Here is a 20708-nt window from a genome sequence, read left to right on the forward strand (position 1 = left end):
GGCGATGCACAGTTGGTTATTATCCGGCCTAGTGTATGGGAGCGTTCAATCGGAGAATTCCAAAGTAACAGTAGGAAATCCTAGTCTTTATGCATTATAGCTAACCAATCAATTGTCATATAACATCACATTGTCTCTCTTAACCCGCCTTAATATTTTCTGTCACTCTATGAAAGCTGAGCTGTCTTAACCTTTCGCCTATATAATGATGCAGGCAAATTGGGCTGGTGATCGCTAACTCAAAACATTTCTCTGCAAAGACCCACATTGCTTGAACTGCATCACTCAGTCAAAACAGGCCGTATCCAATGCCATGGTTTTTAAACACCTGATTAAGTGTTCTCTGCACTTTAATTAACACATAATTAATAATGATTCTTCAAACATTATGGCTTATCATTGTAGTACTAAACAGCATTTGAAATATAGCATATAGATATATCGTGACATTTAGGGAAGGGTACTTTTGCACATGATTCTCTATTCTAACCATTTCACAGTTTTAATGAAAGTATTTAAATCAAACTTCATCATTCCTGGTTTTCAATAAGGGCATTTTGATCAAACTTCAACATTCCCCCCTTTACATTCTTTAGAGTTAACTTTAACGTTATCACTCTTTTAGTAATTATTTTAGCATGCCCAAATTCATTAGCTATCAATAGCATTAATCATGTCATCTATCAATCACAATAATCATTTAATCTACCAATTATACTAATCATTTAATATATCAATCACAATAATATGTGATTGATATATTAAACATGTATGTATGTATGTTGTATACACATGTATATACTAATATGCTAACATACTAATATACAATGATTGTGTCCTACACCAGTATACACCACTGAGTGTATCATCTACCAGTATACAGTGTGAATACTATATACATGTGTTTCCAGTGGCATGCAGGCATGTTGGCTCAGCCTAGAGTCCAGTTAGGAAATGGAGCTTTTGCTCGTTTGGTGGAATCAAATCACTCTGATTTATGATTTGTGCTTCGCCACGCATACTGCTTGAATTTGGCCAGACGGTTACTCTGATTTTGAGGAGGTGATTTAATGGTTGTGCCACTCTTGAAAGGAATAAGGTGTCTTGTGTTGGGGCTACATGGCCCTGTGTGGACAAATAATCCAACACTTATGCTTTACATTTTCAGACAAAGAAGAAGAAGAAGAGGAAGAGGAAGAAGAAGACGAGGAAGAAGAAAAAGACGAGGAAGAATGCTTTACAGTTTCAGACACAGAAGAAGAAGAAGAAGAAGAAGAAGAAGAGGAAGAGGAAGAAGAAGACGAGGAAGAAGAAGAAGACGAGGAAGAATGTTTTACAGATTCAGACACAGAAGAAGACGAAGAGGAGGAGGAGGAGGAGGAGGAGGAAGAAAATGATGAGGAAGAACCAGAGAAAAGTGGCCAAGCGGCACTTGGTAATGGAGACATGTCAGAATTTCCTGATCCTTGTTTGTCTGTCACCTGTGGATCAGCAACTGGGACTCTACAGAAAGATCGTTTTGCATCAGGTGTGTGTGTGTGTGTGTGTGTGTGTGTGTGTGTACATAAGCTACAAAGTCAGCGTATCCACTGATAGGATCAGTTTGAATGGGGATAAAATATTCTCAACCAGTTTTGTTTCCTTCATGAGATGTACATTTGCTGACTGGATTTTCATAATAAGCCCTTTGTGATGACCTGGTTGTCACTGATAATACTTTCATATGGAAGTATGGTGGCAGCTATATATGTGGGAGCACACCTAAAGCACTGCTGACGGTGAGATGTGGTTCAAGGGATGTTTTTGATCAGTATTTCTGTTAATCATTTTTACTGTTCATTGTTTCCTTTAATTCTGTTTGTCCTGGTCACTCCCTGATATGTCAGCAAGGTCAGTCACTTCACAGCAGTCGTTCAGTCACGGCACGTCCGGCTTATCGTTAGCACGTTATCTCAGTCGTGCCCAGCATGTCCTTACCGCTGTTGTGAGGTTTCGGTGGAACTCAAAGCTGTAAATGTCAGAACATGTTGAGTTCCCTCGTTGTTCGTGTGGTGAATGGGGGCCCTGGTTCAGATCAGGGGAGCGGGTGTGCTTCTGAAACACGACGGCTGATTTGTCTTCTCTCTCTCTGTCCTCTCGGACCACCCCAGGGACCTCTGGGAAATGCATACGGACGGCCAGCAGATGGCTGACCCCCGTCGAGTTCGCCAAGGAGGACCAGGAGCTCAGTTCCAGCTCCTGGAAAAGAAGTATCCTGTGCCAAGGAGAACCGCTCAGTGACCTCATCGAGGTAGTGGAGGAGGGGCAGGGGGAGAACAGGAGGGGTGGCCTGTTTTTTTATCTGAAAATGTAAATGCCCTGTTCACTTATGGAAGAAAGAGACTGTATCCCAATACCAAATCCTTAGCAGCATAAGACCTACTATCCGGATACCAAGTATTTGTGGTTTATTAGTTTTTTTATCTTTAAAAACCATGGATTGCACGAGATCTCTAATTTTGCAGGCACTCTGTTACTGTCAACTGCATTTATTTACCTTATGTCATGGAAAGGCTGCCATCCAGGAAAGACTTGACATCCAGGTTGTCTGTTTGTCTCTCTTCCACAGAGGAAGGTTTTGGAGTGCCACTCGCTCCTGTGTCCGTGCAGAATTTGCAGCAAGGAAGAGAAGGACCTGGTAAGGCCCTCCCCCTGCTGCCATGGCAACGCCCTCATCCACCCAATCGCAGCGCCAGTGGACCCAATACCCAATTGATTGGCGTATAGGACAGGCTGTAGTGTAACGTATAACGTATATCAGTACTACCCTGTGGTAATAATAAACTGCATTATGGAATGACCGTAGTAGAATGCGGTGTGGACATAGAAATGGTCGGTAAAAGAATCTCAGTCTGTTGATGACATGGGTATGACTTTACTACAACTGCGCTGTAGAACAGAACTCAATGACATGAAAACAATGACAAACGTGCATTTAGCTAGGTGATGGTCAGCATAATCACCGTCTGATATATAAGGTACAAACTGGTCAATGACATTTGATTGACACAGAGATACGGCAAAAATGGGGAGATGATTAAAAACTAGAAATTTTTTTGAATACAGCGTGCAGTGTAGCCTGTAGTGTAGTGGTTGAGGTGAATGACTAGGACCCATATGGTTGGTGATTCAATTCCTGGTGGAACCACGAAAAGATCTTCACAGCTGTTGGGCCCTTGAGCAAGGCCTTTAACCCCACATTGCTCCAGGGGGGATTGTCTCCTGCTTGGTCCAATCAACTGTAAGTCGCTTTGGATAAAAGCGTCAGCGAAATAACATGTGATGATGATGATGAATATGTACGTATGAAGTGCTTGTAAATGAGAGTAATCACAGAAAGTGTGGCTGTCTGTCTCAGGAGGAGCAGAGGAACGATGATGACTGCTCTGTCTGTGGGAGGCGGGGGGTGTTGCTCTGCTGTGACCGCTGCCCCCGTGCCTTCCACACAGAATGCCACCCTCTCGCCGTGGAGGAGAGACTGCTGGGGTGAGCGCTCCCTCGCTGATCTGCTGTCTTTCTCTCTCAAAGGGTCCTTTGATCACACAATAAGATCTGCACAGCTGTTGGGCCCTTGAGCAAGGCCATTAACCCTGCATTGCTCCAGGGGAGGATTGTCTCCTGCTTAGTCTAATCAACTGTATGTCGCTCTGGACAAGAGCGTCTGCCAAATGCCATTAATGTAATGTACCACTCATTACCATTCATTAGCCTATTAACAGCAACACAGATCACAGGCAGCTTACAAGCAGTACAAGTCAAAATGTGTGTACAGTGGCTTCAGAAAGTATTCAGCTAGATTTTTTTTGCACTTTATTGTGTTGTTGATTTCATTTTATTTGGATATAAATTGCCATTTTTGCCCGTCAATCCACACTCAATAACCTATGAACATGTTTGTAGAACATTTTGCAAAAAATGTTGATTGTGTTACATAACCACAATATTTGTGTGTGTGTGTGCGTACGTGTGTGTATGTGTGTGTGTGTGTGTATATTTGTGTGTGTACGTATGTATACGTGTGTGTGTGTGTACATGTGTGTGTATGTGTATATGTATGTGTATATGGGTGTTTGTATATGTATATGTATATGTGTGTATATGGATGTGTGTACGTGTCTGTATGTATGTGATGTGTGTATATGTGTGTATATATATGTGTGTATATGTATGTGTACGTGTACGTGTATGTGTGTGTGCACACAGGGGAGAGTGGCTGTGTACCTACTGTATACTGTATACTCAGTTCCAGGACCGCAGTATTGCATGTGAACGCTCTCTCAGACAGCCTCTAGACTGTCGCACCTCAGACTCCATGCTGGTGAGTCCCAACAACTTGCAGCCTTAGCCTTAGCTGCATTGTGTGTTCAGAGATGCTCTTCTGCATACCACTGTTGTAATGTGTGGTTATTCGCGTTTCTGTCACCTTCCTGTCAGCTTTGACCAGTCTGGCCCTTCTCCTCTGACCTCTCATTAACAACGCGTTTCTGTCTGCAGAACTGCTGCTCACGGTTTTTTTATTCACCATTCTTTGCAAACTCTAGAGACTAGTGTGCAGGAAAATCCCAGGATTTTCCACCCTGTCTGCCACCAACAAGCAATCCACGGTCAAAGTCAAATCGGTCCTCCTACTTTCAGAAAATGCCACATATCTCAGAACTTTCAGTACACAGGGGTCAAACTAATACATGTGCTGTTCATATGAAACGTTAATAATTGATCAATATTAACAAATTACTCGGAATGCAACATAAAGCCACTCATAAGCGACTCATAAACTGGTGATTTAAAGAGCTGTATTCAAGTATTATGCGGTGTTTGAACACAAAATGCTACATTTCGTTTCTAAAATAATGTAAGTAAAAAATTTTTTAAGTATGCTTGTGAAATTTGAAAACGGGTTTTCTATTGCTTGATATCAGCCGAATGCTTATAGTGAATGCATGATTGCACTACTGCACTACTGCACTACTTTGAAATCAAACGAACTTATCCTAGCTAGCTATACAGTTGCGTAAGAGAATGGACCTCTCCACAAGTGAAGGATTGATTTGACTTTACAGACTTGTATTTTCGGGCGGCATGGATGGTGCAGTGGGCAGCACTGCCGCCTCACAGCAAGGAGGTCCTGGGTTTGAATCCCGGTCGGCCCTTTCACCCAATGTATGCTGGGATAGGCTCCAGCCCCCCCTGCAACCCTGTTCAGGATTAGCGGGTTCAGATAATGGTTGGATGGAATTGTTTTTACATGTGCCTAAGAGAGTTGCACAGTACTGTATCATACAGATTTAGGGAGGAGGGGGTGCGCCCCAAATTGTTGTCCCTCTTCAAACACAGACCCACCTCTTCAAACCGCATCTTGGTTCCTCTCCCATGCCCACCCCCGAGCACTGCCGCCTCCTATGCTAAATCAGCCGACGCTTTTCTGGGCCTGTTATGTGTGCCGTCTGCATGCAGCCAGGCTAAGTCATCTGGCTCGTTTGCTTATAGTGAATGCATGCTCACAAAACGCCAGTGTTATTAAATTGTTTAAGTAAACTTTTCATTGTTTTTTTTTAAGAATGTAAGAAAACTGTATTCTATGAGTGCAACTCATAAATAAACAAAAACGCTGTATCCTGTAAGAGAACCCACTTTGTAAATATAAGATTAAAACGCCCATGGAAGTGTAAATGTCTTTAATTTTGTCGGGTATCACAATACAGCTCCTCCACGTCTTGAAAATCTTATCCAAACGTGGTGCTCGTGTGTGTACGCAAAACTGAGATACTTGTAATTTATAACTAACGATACATTTATGTCAATTAAGTACTGAAAATATTGATAATATTTTTTAATAAGAGTGTTTCCAAAACAAGAACCTTGTAGATTAAACACCACGCATCCTCCCCGCACGGAACCTTCGGCGTCTGCGTTGCGTTCTTGCAGGCCATGCGTAATACGTCACCACAGGCACCAGCAGCGAATCCCTACCCCGAATTGCGCAGCAGAGATGAGCAGACAGACTCGGTAAAGAACGCAGCAATTATTCAGACTTCCACAATAAACAAATTAAACAACGGTTTATTGAACAAAGGATCGACAATACATCAGGGGGGAGCGGAAAAAAGCACCTATACGCGAACAAAGCCGCGTTACAATTAGAATTATGACGGTGGACTGGAAATAAGATCGAGCGCACAGGCAAAATAAAAAGTTCTAGAAAAAACTATTCCCGCGCTGGCTAGCTCGCACGATAAAGCAAACGGTGCGTGGTAATAAAGCCTGGCGAGGCGATCTGACATTCACGCAGCACATGCAACGCTTGTGGAGATTTTCTAGATCTCACGACTACTTTGAAATCAAATGAACTAATCCTAGCTAGCTATACAGTTGCGTAAGAGAATGGGCAATAAATAATGTATGCCCAATATATGCTGGGATAGGCTCCAGCCCTCCTGCGACCCTGTTCAGGATTAGCGGGTTCAGATAATGGTTAGATGGAATTGTTTTTACATGTGCCTAAGAGAGTTGCACAGTACTGTATCATACAGATTTAGGGAGGAGGGGGTGCGCCCCAAATTGTTGTCCCTCTTCAAACACAGACCCACCTCTTCAAACCGCATCTTGGTTCCTCTCCCATGCCCACCCCCGAGCACTCCTGCCTCCTATGCTAAATCAGCCGACGCTTTTCTGGGCCTGTTATGTGTGCCGTCTGCATGCAGCCAGGATAAGTCATCTGGCTCATTTGCATTCACAATTTAGTGATGTTACACGCTATACTCGCTGCTGTGGAAGCGCTGTTCGCCAGGCCTAACACCTGACCGCATGTATGAACTTCATTAAATATCTACGGTCGACTTCATAGTTTCGCTGCGTCTCCTGCCAGTAGCAACTACAGTAGCCGCCACTACACAAGGAACAGGAAGAGGCGATGTACAGCACTACAGTCCGCTGCTTATGACGAATAGAAACTGATACAAAAGCGCAGGGCTGCATCCGCTGGGTCAGCGAGACTGAGATACACAGATTCAATCAACACAGTTCGGTTTGATGATTCCGAATAGGCTAAACAGTATAAATAATCACACACGCATACATGCCTGACTACATAAGGTGCTGGGCTGGGATCATATCATCTTATCTCTCAACTGATGATTGACGCTGCCCATCTGTACGTGCGTGTGTGTGCTTTGGCTCTGCCTGTCGATCTCATTACAGAGACCTATCTGACTTGCTGTCTTTATATGGTAAATGTATTGGCATTTATATCGTGCCTTTATCCAAAGCTGTACAATTGATGGTTCTCATTCACCCATTCATACACACACTCACGCACTCACGCACCGACGGCGATTGGCTGCCATGCAAGGCACCGACCAGCTCATCAGGAGCATTTGGGGGTTAGGTGTCTTGCTCAGGGACAGTTCGACACACCCCGGGCGGGGGATCGAACCGGCAACCCTCCAACTGCCAGACGACTGCTCTTACTGCCTGAGCCATGTAGTACCTTTGCTTTTGTCTGTGTCTGTGTCTGTGTGCAGAAAGTGATCAGGATGGAGAGTGAACAGCTGAGGGAGAGGGGTGTGTACCAGGTACTGGATTGGCAGGAGACTGAGAAGCCCCATTGCATCAGTATGGCTACCCCCCTGATTGGTCAGTCCCCACTGTAGTCAGACACAAGTGTCTAACAGTCCCTATTTAAAGGATTATCAAATAAAGAAAACAATTTTCCAATTATTCAAAAAGTGAAGCCTTTTTTAGTAGACTACATTATTTTGTTTCTGACTATTTTATTACTTAGCCACTGTAATATGACACCATAAGTTTGTGATTGTCGGCTTTGAAATATTTTGGCCAGTCACAGCATCAAAGATGTCTGGGTCTGCGCTTCAACAAAATTTGCACTTCTCCTTTGTAGCTTCATATTTCATTGGTAATGGAAGATGGCACTGCAGGGTGTATCCAAGCCTAGCATTTCCACATATTGTAAACAGTTGGGTATTTCATTGACTTGGGTTGAGTATGGTGATATTACAGCAGTGCTGAAGCTGGGTGTTGAACCTGTTTTTTCAAAAAAATAAAATCCAGGATCTTTCCACTTCTCTAAAGCCTTGCCAGAGAATAAAGAGAAGTCAGAGGAATCCAAGGAGAAGGAGGAGAAAAAGAAGACTGAGGGGAAAAAGTTTGAAAAAAAGAGGGTGAAGAAGATGAGTGAGGAAGAGGACGAAGAGCCGGGTCCCTCTACCCAGTCCACGCCAAGCAAGAAGAAGAAGCCAGAGAAACCATGTGATGGTGAGTCGCTGGCACATATACAGCCAAACTACATTGCGCTTTGTCCTTAGGCCTCAGATTCAGTCAAAATGGCCGTGTACAGGGGGCTGCTGGACCGCTCGTCCGGGTAAGGCACCACAGTGTGACGCCGGGGCGAGCCTCATGGGCTTGGATCCGTCCAAACCATGGCAGTGCCGACTGTGGTTAGTAGCTCCACAGGGCGATGCACAGTTGGTTATTATCCGGCCTAGTGTATGGGAGTGTTCAATCAGTCAAGGATCCACGTTTGTGGCGATCTATCGACCCCTGCTGGGCGATGGGCCGTCCATGGACCGCGTGGGAAAGGCGCATATGAAAGGTCCTCCTCTGACTCCACTCTGTGCAAGCTTAGCTGTAGTCTGCGGTGTGGAGAGAAGCAGCTGGTGACACCGCAGGTTTTGGAGGAGAACCGTGCATGACTGCACTCGCATGAATCCGCGGAGGGGTTATTTTACAGCGTTAACGTAGCTGCGCTTGCAGGTGATTGGCCAATCCTAATTTGTGGGTGGGAATTTGACATGCTCAACTTGATGTTGGGTGCCAAAAAAACTAAACACATTGCACTTTGCAATGTTGCATCGAAAAACTTGAATAGACTCATTCATTTTTCGAATTGGCACATTTGAAAAATACAGGGGGCGGTCTGTAGCAGTACATGACTGGGACATGCAAGGTCAGTGGTTTGATCCCCGGTGTAGCCACAATTTGAGATCTGCACAGCCGTTGGGCATGTTCAGTGCGTACTGTAGCCTGTGAGGAACACGTTCAGTGCGTACTGTAACCTGTGAGGGACACGTTCAGTGCGTACTGTAGCCTGTGAGGGACACATTCAGTGCGTACTGTAGCCTGTGAGGGACACATTCAGTGCGTACTGTAGCCAGTGAGGGACACATTCAGTGCGTACTGTAACCTGTGAGGGACACGTCCAGTGCGTACTGCAACCTGTGAGGGCCAGATTCAGTGCGTACTGTAACCTGTGAGGGACACGTCCAGTGCGTACTGCAACCTGTGAGGGCCACATTCAGTGCGTACTGTAACCTGTGAGGGACACATTCAGTGCGTACTGTAGCCTGTGAGGGACACATTCAGTGCGTACTGTAGCCTGTGAGGGACACATTCAGTGCGTACAGTAACCTGTGAGGGACACATTCAGTGCATACTGTAACCTGTGACGGACACCTTCAGTGCGTACTGTAACCTGTGAGGGACACGTTCAGTGCGTACTGTAGCCTGTGAGGAACACGTTCAGTGCGTACTGTAATCTGTGAGGGCCACATTCAGTGCGTACTGTAACCTGTGAGGGACACGTTCAGTGCGTACTGTAGCCTGTGAGGGACACATTCAGTGCGTACTGTAGCCTGTGAGGGACACATTCAGTGCGTACTGTAGCCTTTGAGGTATACGTTCAGTGTGTACTGTAGCCTGTGAGGGACACATTCAGTGCGTACTGTAGCCTGTGAGGGACACATTCAGTGCGTACTGTAACCTGTGAGGGACACATTCAGTGCATACTGTAACCTGTGACGGACACCTTCAGTGCGTACTGTAACCTGTGAGGGACACGTTCAGTGCGTACTGTAGCCTGTGAGGAACATGTTCAGTGCGTACTGTAATCTGTGAGGGCCACATTCAGTGCGTACTGTAACCTGTGAGGGACACGTTCAGTGCGTACTGTAGCCTGTGAGGGACACATTCAGTGCGTACTGTAGCCTGTGAGGGACACATTCAGTGCGTACTGTAACCTGTGAGGGACACATTCAGTGCGTACTGTAGCCTGTGAGGGACACATTCAGTGCGTACTGTAGCCTGTGAGGGACACATTCAGTGCGTACTGTAACCTGTGAGGGACACATTCAGTGCGTACTGTAACCTGTGACGGACACCTTCAGTGCGTACTGTAACCTGTGAGGGACACGTTCAGTGCGTACTGTAGCCTGTGAGGAACACGTTCAGTGCGTACTGTAATCTGTGAGGGCCACATTCAGTGCGTACTGTAACCTGTGAGGGACACGTTCAGTGCGTAGTGTAGCCTGTGATGGACACATTCAGTGCGTACTGTAGCCTGTGAGGGACACATTCAGTGCGTACTGTAGCCTTTGCGGGACACGTTCAGTGTGTACTGTAACCCGTGAGGGACACATTCAGTGCGTACTGTAACCTGTGAGGGACACATTCAGTGCGTACTGTAGCCTGTGAGGGACACATTCAGTGCGTACTGTAGCCTGTGAGGGACACATTCAGTGCGTACTGTAGCCTTTGAGGGACACGTTCAGTGTGTACTGTAACCCGTGAGGGACACATTCAGTGCATACTGTAACCTGTGAGGGACACATTCAGTGCGTACTGTAGCCTTTGAGGGACACGTTCAGTGTGTACTGTAACCCGTGAGGGACACATTCAGTGCATACTGTAACCTGTGAGGGACACCTTCAGTGCGTACTGTAGCCTGTGAGGGACACATTCAGTGCGTACTGTAGCCTTTGAGGGACACGTTCAGTGTGTACTGTAACCTGTGAGGGACACATTCAGTGCGTACTGTAGCCTGTGAGGGACACATTCAGTGCGTACTGTAACCTGTGAGGGACACATTCAGTGCATACTGTAACCTGTGACGGACACCTTCAGTGCGTACTGTAACCTGTGAGGGACACGTTCAGTGCGTACTGTAGCCTGTGAGGAACATGTTCAGTGCGTACTGTAATCTGTGAGGGCCACATTCAGTGCGTACTGTAACCTGTGAGGGACACGTTCAGTGCGTACTGTAGCCTGTGAGGGACACATTCAGTGCGTACTGTAGCCTGTGAGGGACACATTCAGTGCGTACTGTAACCTGTGAGGGACACATTCAGTGCGTACTGTAGCCTGTGAGGGACACATTCAGTGCGTACTGTAGCCTGTGAGGGACACATTCAGTGCGTACTGTAACCTGTGAGGGACACATTCAGTGCGTACTGTAACCTGTGACGGACACCTTCAGTGCGTACTGTAACCTGTGAGGGACACGTTCAGTGCGTACTGTAGCCTGTGAGGAACACGTTCAGTGCGTACTGTAATCTGTGAGGGCCACATTCAGTGCGTACTGTAACCTGTGAGGGACACGTTCAGTGCGTAGTGTAGCCTGTGATGGACACATTCAGTGCGTACTGTAGCCTGTGAGGGACACATTCAGTGCGTACTGTAGCCTTTGCGGGACACGTTCAGTGTGTACTGTAACCCGTGAGGGACACATTCAGTGCGTACTGTAACCTGTGAGGGACACATTCAGTGCGTACTGTAGCCTGTGAGGGACACATTCAGTGCGTACTGTAGCCTGTGAGGGACACATTCAGTGCGTACTGTAGCCTTTGAGGGACACGTTCAGTGTGTACTGTAACCCGTGAGGGACACATTCAGTGCATACTGTAACCTGTGAGGGACACATTCAGTGCGTACTGTAGCCTTTGAGGGACACGTTCAGTGTGTACTGTAACCCGTGAGGGACACATTCAGTGCATACTGTAACCTGTGAGGGACACCTTCAGTGCGTACTGTAGCCTGTGAGGGACACATTCAGTGCGTACTGTAGCCTTTGAGGGACACGTTCAGTGTGTACTGTAACCTGTGAGGGACACATTCAGTGCGTACTGTAGCCTGTGAGGGACACATTCAGTGCGTACTGTAGCCTTTGAGGGACACGTTCAGTGTGTACTTTAACCCGTGAGGGACACATTCAGTGCATACTGTAACCTGTGAGGGACACCTTCAGTGCGTACTGTAGCCTGTGAGGGACACATTCAGTGCGTACTGTAGCCTTTGAGGGACACGTTCAGTGTGTACTGTAACCCGTGAGGGACACATTCAGTGCGTACTGTAACCTGTGAGGGACACATTCAGTGCGTACTGTAGCCTGTGAGGGACACATTCAGTGCGTACTGTAGCCTGTGAGGGACACATTCAGTGCGTACTGTAGCCTTTGAGGGACACGTTCAGTGTGTACTGTAACCCGTGAGGGACACATTCAGTGCATACTGTAACCTGTGAGGGACACCTTCAGTGCGTACTGTAACCCGTGAGGGACACATTCAGTGTGTACTGTAGCCTGTGTGGGACACATTCAGTGCGTACTGTAGCCTGTGAGGGACACATTCAATGCGTACTGTAGCCTTTGAGGGACACGTTCAGTGTGTACTGTAACCCGTGAGGGACACATTCAGTGCGTACTGTAACCTGTGAGGGACACATTCAGTGCGTACTGTAGCCTGTGAGGGACACATTCAGTGCGTACTGTAGCCTGTGAGGGACACATTCAGTGCGTACTGTAGCCTTTGAGGGACACGTTCAGTGTGTACTGTAACCCGTGAGGGACACATTCAGTGCATACTGTAACCTGTGAGGGACACCTTCAGTGCGTACTGTTGCCTGTGAGGGACACGTTCAGTGTGTACTGTAACCCGTGAGGGACACATTCAGTGCGTACTGTAACCCGTGAGGGACACATTCAGTGTGTACTGTAGCCTGTGAGGGACACATTCAGTGCGTACTGTAGCCTGTGAGGGACACATTCAGTGCGTACTGTAACCTGTGAGGGACACGTTCAGTGCGTACTGTAGCCTGTGAGGGACACATTCAGTGCGTACTGTAGCCTGTGAGGGACACATTCAGTGCGTACTGTAGCCTTTGAGGTATACGTTCAGTGTGTACTGTAGCCTGTGAGGGACACATTCAGTGCGTACTGTAGCCTGTGAGGGACACATTCAGTGCGTACTGTAACCTGTGAGGGACACATTCAGTGCATACTGTAACCTGTGACGGACACCTTCAGTGCGTACTGTAACCTGTGAGGGACACGTTCAGTGCGTACTGTAGCCTGTGAGGAACATGTTCAGTGCGTACTGTAATCTGTGAGGGCCACATTCAGTGCGTACTGTAACCTGTGAGGGACACGTTCAGTGCGTACTGTAGCCTGTGAGGGACACATTCAGTGCGTACTGTAGCCTGTGAGGGACACATTCAGTGCGTACTGTAACCTGTGAGGGACACATTCAGTGCGTACTGTAGCCTGTGAGGGACACATTCAGTGCGTACTGTAGCCTGTGAGGGACACATTCAGTGCGTACTGTAACCTGTGAGGGACACATTCAGTGCGTACTGTAACCTGTGACGGACACCTTCAGTGCGTACTGTAACCTGTGAGGGACACGTTCAGTGCGTACTGTAGCCTGTGAGGAACACGTTCAGTGCGTACTGTAATCTGTGAGGGCCACATTCAGTGCGTACTGTAACCTGTGAGGGACACGTTCAGTGCGTAGTGTAGCCTGTGATGGACACATTCAGTGCGTACTGTAGCCTGTGAGGGACACATTCAGTGCGTACTGTAGCCTTTGCGGGACACGTTCAGTGTGTACTGTAACCCGTGAGGGACACATTCAGTGCGTACTGTAACCTGTGAGGGACACATTCAGTGCGTACTGTAGCCTGTGAGGGACACATTCAGTGCGTACTGTAGCCTGTGAGGGACACATTCAGTGCGTACTGTAGCCTTTGAGGGACACGTTCAGTGTGTACTGTAACCCGTGAGGGACACATTCAGTGCATACTGTAACCTGTGAGGGACACATTCAGTGCGTACTGTAGCCTTTGAGGGACACGTTCAGTGTGTACTGTAACCCGTGAGGGACACATTCAGTGCATACTGTAACCTGTGAGGGACACCTTCAGTGCGTACTGTAGCCTGTGAGGGACACATTCAGTGCGTACTGTAGCCTTTGAGGGACACGTTCAGTGTGTACTGTAACCTGTGAGGGACACATTCAGTGCGTACTGTAGCCTGTGAGGGACACATTCAGTGCGTACTGTAACCTGTGAGGGACACATTCAGTGCATACTGTAACCTGTGACGGACACCTTCAGTGCGTACTGTAACCTGTGAGGGACACGTTCAGTGCGTACTGTAGCCTGTGAGGAACATGTTCAGTGCGTACTGTAATCTGTGAGGGCCACATTCAGTGCGTACTGTAACCTGTGAGGGACACGTTCAGTGCGTACTGTAGCCTGTGAGGGACACATTCAGTGCGTACTGTAGCCTGTGAGGGACACATTCAGTGCGTACTGTAACCTGTGAGGGACACATTCAGTGCGTACTGTAGCCTGTGAGGGACACATTCAGTGCGTACTGTAGCCTGTGAGGGACACATTCAGTGCGTACTGTAACCTGTGAGGGACACATTCAGTGCGTACTGTAACCTGTGACGGACACCTTCAGTGCGTACTGTAACCTGTGAGGGACACGTTCAGTGCGTACTGTAGCCTGTGAGGAACACGTTCAGTGCGTACTGTAATCTGTGAGGGCCACATTCAGTGCGTACTGTAACCTGTGAGGGACACGTTCAGTGCGTAGTGTAGCCTGTGATGGACACATTCAGTGCGTACTGTAGCCTGTGAGGGACACATTCAGTGCGTACTGTAGCCTTTGCGGGACACGTTCAGTGTGTACTGTAACCCGTGAGGGACACATTCAGTGCGTACTGTAACCTGTGAGGGACACATTCAGTGCGTACTGTAGCCTGTGAGGGACACATTCAGTGCGTACTGTAGCCTGTGATGGACACATTCAGTGCGTACTGTAGCCTTTGAGGGACACGTTCAGTGTGTACTGTAACCCGTGAGGGACACATTCAGTGCATACTGTAACCTGTGAGGGACACATTCAGTGCGTACTGTAGCCTTTGAGGGACACGTTCAGTGTGTACTGTAACCCGTGAGGGACACATTCAGTGCATACTGTAACCTGTGAGGGACACCTTCAGTGCGTACTGTAGCCTGTGAGGGACACATTCAGTGCGTACTGTAGCCTTTGAGGGACACGTTCAGTGTGTACTGTAACCTGTGAGGGACACATTCAGTGCGTACTGTAGCCTGTGAGGGACACATTCAGTGCGTACTGTAGCCTTTGAGGGACACGTTCAGTGTGTACTTTAACCCGTGAGGGACACATTCAGTGCATACTGTAACCTGTGAGGGACACCTTCAGTGCGTACTGTAGCCTGTGAGGGACACATTCAGTGCGTACTGTAGCCTTTGAGGGACACGTTCAGTGTGTACTGTAACCCGTGAGGGACACATTCAGTGCGTACTGTAACCTGTGAGGGACACATTCAGTGCGTACTGTAGCCTGTGAGGGACACATTCAGTGCGTACTGTAGCCTGTGAGGGACACATTCAGTGCGTACTGTAGCCTTTGAGGGACACGTTCAGTGTGTACTGTAACCCGTGAGGGACACATTCAGTGCATACTGTAACCTGTGAGGGACACCTTCAGTGCGTACTGTAACCCGTGAGGGACACATTCAGTGTGTACTGTAGCCTGTGTGGGACACATTCAGTGCGTACTGTAGCCTGTGAGGGACACATTCAATGCGTACTGTAGCCTTTGAGGGACACGTTCAGTGTGTACTGTAACCCGTGAGGGACACATTCAGTGCGTACTGTAACCTGTGAGGGACACATTCAGTGCGTACTGTAGCCTGTGAGGGACACATTCAGTGCGTACTGTAGCCTGTGAGGGACACATTCAGTGCGTACTGTAGCCTTTGAGGGACACGTTCAGTGTGTACTGTAACCCGTGAGGGACACATTCAGTGCATACTGTAACCTGTGAGGGACACCTTCAGTGCGTACTGTAGCCTGTGAGGGACACGTTCAGTGTGTACTGTAACCCGTGAGGGACACATTCAGTGCGTACTGTAACCCGTGAGGGACACATTCAGTGCGTACTGTAGCCTGTGAGGGACACATTCAGTGCGTACTGTAGCCTGTGAGGGACACATTCAGTGCGTACTGTAACCTGTGAGGGACACATTCAGTGTGTACTGTAACCTGTGAGGGACACATTCAGTGCATTGCGGGGCTGATGTCTCATCACTGCTCTGTGATCCAGGTTCTCCCATCAGACAGGGGGAGAAGGAGCCGATCTTCAGGACACAGCTTCCTGTCACCTGCGGCGATAAGGAGGGTATCCTTTACAGAAACAAGCTGGCCAAGGGTGAGCTGAGAGAGAGGCCTACAGGGTCGTGTGTGTGTGAGTGTGTGTGCGCATTGTGTGCCCACGCACCTGTGTGCATGTGACTGTGTGTTTGTGTGTCTGTCTTTGCGCAAGCGTGCTTGTGTGCTTCTGTTTGTGTGTCACCTGGATGTCCCATGACATGCCTGTGTCTGTCACAGGAGAGCTGTGTATCCTGGCCGAGGGGTTCTGGTTTGCCCCCCAGGCCTTCGAAGATTTTGGGGGGAAGAAGAGTTCAAAAAAATGGAAGGAGAGCATTCGCTGCCAGAACACCCCCCTGCAGAAACTGATCCAGGTCAGAGAGAGGGAGGATTTGGGTGTACACTGTTCAAATTGGGGGCAGCCTGTAGCCTAGTTACTAAGGTACATGACTGGGACCTGGAAGGTTGGATGGGATCAAAATATGATGTAAGTGACTGTGGAATGATAGTTGGTGCCAGACACGGTGGTTTTCACGCACAACAATTGTCTCTAGAGTTTGCAAAGAATGGTGCGAGAAATAAAAAAAACATCCGTTGAGCAGCAGTTCTGCGGGCAAAAACACCTTGTTAATGAGAGAGGTCAGTGGAGAAGGGCCAGACTGGTCAAAGCAAGAGCAATGCAAATAACCACATCTTACAACAGTGGTATGTAGAAGAGCATCTCTGAACACACAACACATCGAACAGGACTACAGTCTACTTTTGCTTTACTGGTATCTACTTTTCACGTGGAATCAGGAGCATTCTCTGGCTGCTTTTTATAAGGGATCTTGTGGTTGATGCTGGTCATTAATGATGTTGTGTTTGCTGCATTGTGGATTGAGGATTTGCTTGAGACACACTGCTGAAACTTGCCTGTCTTAACTCCCGTCTCCGCAGGAGGGTCATTTGGAAGCCCCGAGCATTCCATGCAGAGAGGTAATAATTTCCCTTCATAATCCATCCATCCATCCATTATCTGAACCCGCTTATCCTGAACAGGGTCACGGGGGGCTGGAGCCTATCCCAGCATACATTGGGCGAAAGGCAGGAATGCACCCTGGACAGGTCGCCAGTCCATCGCAGGGCACACACACCATTCACTCACACACTCATACCCATGGACAATTTAGACTCTCCAATCCGCCTAACCTGCATGTCTTTGGACTGTGGGAGGAAACCGGAGTACCCGGAGGAAACCCACGCAGACACGGGGAGAACATGCAAACTCTGCACAGAGAGGCCCCGGCCGACGGGGATTCGAACCCAGGACCTCCTTGCTGTGAGGCGGCAGTGCTACCCACTGCACCATCCGTGCCACCCTTCCCTTCATAATGAACTCTTTTAATCTCTTAGTTTGGTTTCCAGCAGTGGGGAGTCACGGTATTGGGGAGTCTCTATGGACCATTTAGGGTCCATAAAGAGTGTTGTGTTGTGTTGTGTTGTGGTGTGTTGTGGTTTGTTGTGTTGTGTTGTGTTGTGGTGTGGTGTGTTCACCCCCCTGCTTACTACCCTCCACTGGCTGCCTGTCATGGCTCGCATCAAATTCAAAACATTGGTGCTAGCCTTCCAAGCAGTTAAGGGGTCTTCCCCAGCTTATCTACAAAAAATCATCAGACCCTACACCCCTGCCAGACCTCTTCGTTCAGCCTCCACAGGCCGCTTGGCACCTCCCCCTCTCCGAACCTCCACCTCACGCTCACGACTGCTGTCTGTTCTGGCTCCAGAGTGGTGGAACGAACTCCCCGTTGAGGTCAGAACTGTAGAATCTCTCCCCACCTTCAAGCGCAAGCTGAAGACACACCTCTTCAAGCAGCACCTCTCCCCATCCCTCCCTACCTCCCTGTGAACCTTAATTGTTGTCTCTGTGACTTGCTTTGTGTATCGGTATTTTTTAGTTGGCTAGGTAAGCAGTGTTTTGATAGTTAACTTTGGTCACTTTTGCTCTGTTTGTTTGTTTCTTGTTTAAAAAAAAAAAAAAAAAAAAATTGGCCCTCGTCCTTATCTTTGTTGTACAGGTAGCAGTTCAAATTGTACTTCCCTCTAGGGTCTTTCAGCGAACTTATCCCTGGTTATGGATATGCACTTTGTTGTACGTCGCTCTGGATAAGAGCGTCTGCAAATTCCAATAATGTAATGTAATGTAATGTGTTGTGGTGTGTTGTGTTGTGTGGTGTTGTGGTGTGTTGTGACAATGTGCTGTAGTCAGGCATGTTTCACTCCTGTTTAAGCATTTCCTGAACTATAATCCCCTGGCCTCGTCAATAAATTGACTGACTTTCTCATGTTGTTTCCCTACTGCCATTGCTTCGATAACAATAACCAGTTATATGAATGGTTGAGAGTTTCTATTCTAAACATCAGATGGATGCTGTCCTGCTGTCAGCCCTTTTCCCTTCCGGATCCTCTTCAGACAGTGGGAGTCCTGTGCAGAGCCGTGCATTTTTCCATCTTAGTGCACTGGATTCAGTCATCATTTTCTCTCGTTTAGTGCACTGGATTCAGTCATAATTTTTCCAGCTTGGTGCACTGGATTCAGTCATCATTTTCTCTAGTTTAGTCCACTGGATTCAGTCATCCTTTTTTTCATCTTAGTGCATTCCATCTGGACTGCGGTGCTGCATCACTGAGCTAAGAACAGCCGTCTTTACTCAGTTGGGAACCACACAGTATTGATGGATGTAGCTTTCTGGTCGTGACATTTTATCAGCATTTTGAGATGCAATGCCTCTTGTTTCAGAGAAGGAAGAGGTCATCACGTACCAGGCCATCTGAGGACAAGATCTCTGGTAGGTCCCTTTTCACAAGAATACACAATAGAAGTTGGCACACTTCAACATGCCTGATGTCAGCTTGCTACACACTCTACCCTAGTTAACCATGTGAACATTTCACCAGCCATCTTAGTTGAAAAGGTCTTCCTTTGTGTGCGTGGGAAGTAACACAAAAACGATATGTTTGCCACCAATTTTGTATTATGACAACCTAAATTTGCTGGGTAATCAGTGTACACCACTGAATGTGCTATATACCAGTATACACCACTGAATGTTTTATATAGGCTGTTGTTGAGGAAATATTTTTTTGTCACTTTTCCCCCTCGTCCCTTTTACGTGGGTGAAGTTGTATTGGCAGCAATGATGTTGAAGAAATATTTAGAGTCAGTAGTTGCTCATTACAAATCTTTTGTTTAAAATAAAACAGATTAATCTGGGGAGTCTGTGTGCTCCGTGCAAGAAGCTTCCAGAGACCAGAGAATTCCAAAGTAACAGTAGGAAGTATCCTAGTCTTTATGCATTATAGCTAACCAATCAATTGTCATATAACATCACATTGTCTCTCTTAACCCGCCTTAATATTTTCTGTCACTCTATGAAAGCTGAGCTGTCTTAACCTTTTGCCTATATAATGATGCAGGCAAATTGGGCTGGTGATCACTAACTCAAAACATTTCTCTGCAAAGACCCACATTGCTTGAACTGCATCACTCAGTCAAAACAGGCCGTATCCAATGCCATGGTTTTTAAACACCTGATTAAGAGTTCTCTGCACTTTCATTAAACAAACTGTACTTTGCAGCTCAATGTGTTTTAACAGACACACAGTTCTAATTGCTCAAGATGACTGACTTATTCATTTTAACATAATTAATAATGATTCTTCAAACATTATGGCTTATCATTGTAGTACTAAACAGCATTTGAAATATAGTTTATAGATATATCGTGACATTTAGGAAAGGGTATTTTTGCACATGATTCTCTATTCTAACCATTTCACAGTTTTAATGAAAGTATTTAAATCAAACTTCATCATTCCTGGTTTTCAATAAGGGCATTTTGATCAAACTTCAACATTCCCCCCTTTTCATTCTTTAGAGTTAACTTTAACGTTATCACTCTTTTAGTAATTATTTTAGCATGCCCAAATTCATTAGCTATCAATAGCATTAATCATGTCATCTATCAATCACAATAATCATTTAATCTACCAATTATACTAATCATTTAATATATCAATCACAATAATGTGATTGATATATTAAACATGTATGTACGTATGTTGTATACACATGTATATACTAATATACTAACATACTAATATACAATGATTGTGTCCTACACCAGTATACACCACTGAGTGTATCATCTACCAGTATACAGTGTGAATACTATATACATGTGTTTCCAGTGGCATGCAGGCATGTTGGCTCAGCCTAGAGTCCAGTTAGGAAATGGAGCTTTTGCTCGTTTGGTGGAATCAAATCACTCTGATTTATGATTTGTGCTTCCCCACGCATACTGCTTGAATTTGGCCAGACGGTCTTCTGTAGGGCGCTACATGGCCCTGTTTGGACAAATAATCCAACACTTATGTTTTAC

General features: G+C 46.7%; 2 protein-coding genes across 3 annotated transcripts in view; both read left to right on the forward strand.

Annotated features, from left to right (window-relative positions):
• Nucleotides 1-20708, forward strand: part of LOC133115142 (sp110 nuclear body protein-like) — a 35862-nt gene that overhangs the window by 4279 nt on the left and 10875 nt on the right. For both annotated transcript variants that reach the window (XM_061224895.1, XM_061224896.1), the window contains exons 4-14: nucleotides 1169-1528; nucleotides 2151-2290; nucleotides 2609-2677; nucleotides 3398-3525; nucleotides 4243-4357; nucleotides 7560-7671; nucleotides 8128-8310; nucleotides 16244-16348; nucleotides 16528-16661; nucleotides 17227-17265; nucleotides 19067-19115. In XM_061224895.1, the coding sequence (XP_061080879.1) occupies nucleotides 1169-1528; nucleotides 2151-2290; nucleotides 2609-2677; nucleotides 3398-3525; nucleotides 4243-4357; nucleotides 7560-7671; nucleotides 8128-8310; nucleotides 16244-16348; nucleotides 16528-16661; nucleotides 17227-17265; nucleotides 19067-19115 (1434 nt within the window). The remainder of the gene's footprint in view (nucleotides 1-1168; nucleotides 1529-2150; nucleotides 2291-2608; nucleotides 2678-3397; nucleotides 3526-4242; nucleotides 4358-7559; nucleotides 7672-8127; nucleotides 8311-16243; nucleotides 16349-16527; nucleotides 16662-17226; nucleotides 17266-19066; nucleotides 19116-20708) is intronic.
• LOC133115144 (nuclear body protein SP140-like protein) overlaps nucleotides 1-20708 on the forward strand; it is a 59740-nt gene that overhangs the window by 3042 nt on the left and 35990 nt on the right. The window lies entirely within an intron of this gene.

Source organism: Conger conger, chromosome 16, assembly GCF_963514075.1.
Source record: "Conger conger chromosome 16, fConCon1.1, whole genome shotgun sequence".
Taxonomy (NCBI): Eukaryota; Metazoa; Chordata; class Actinopteri; order Anguilliformes; family Congridae; genus Conger; species Conger conger.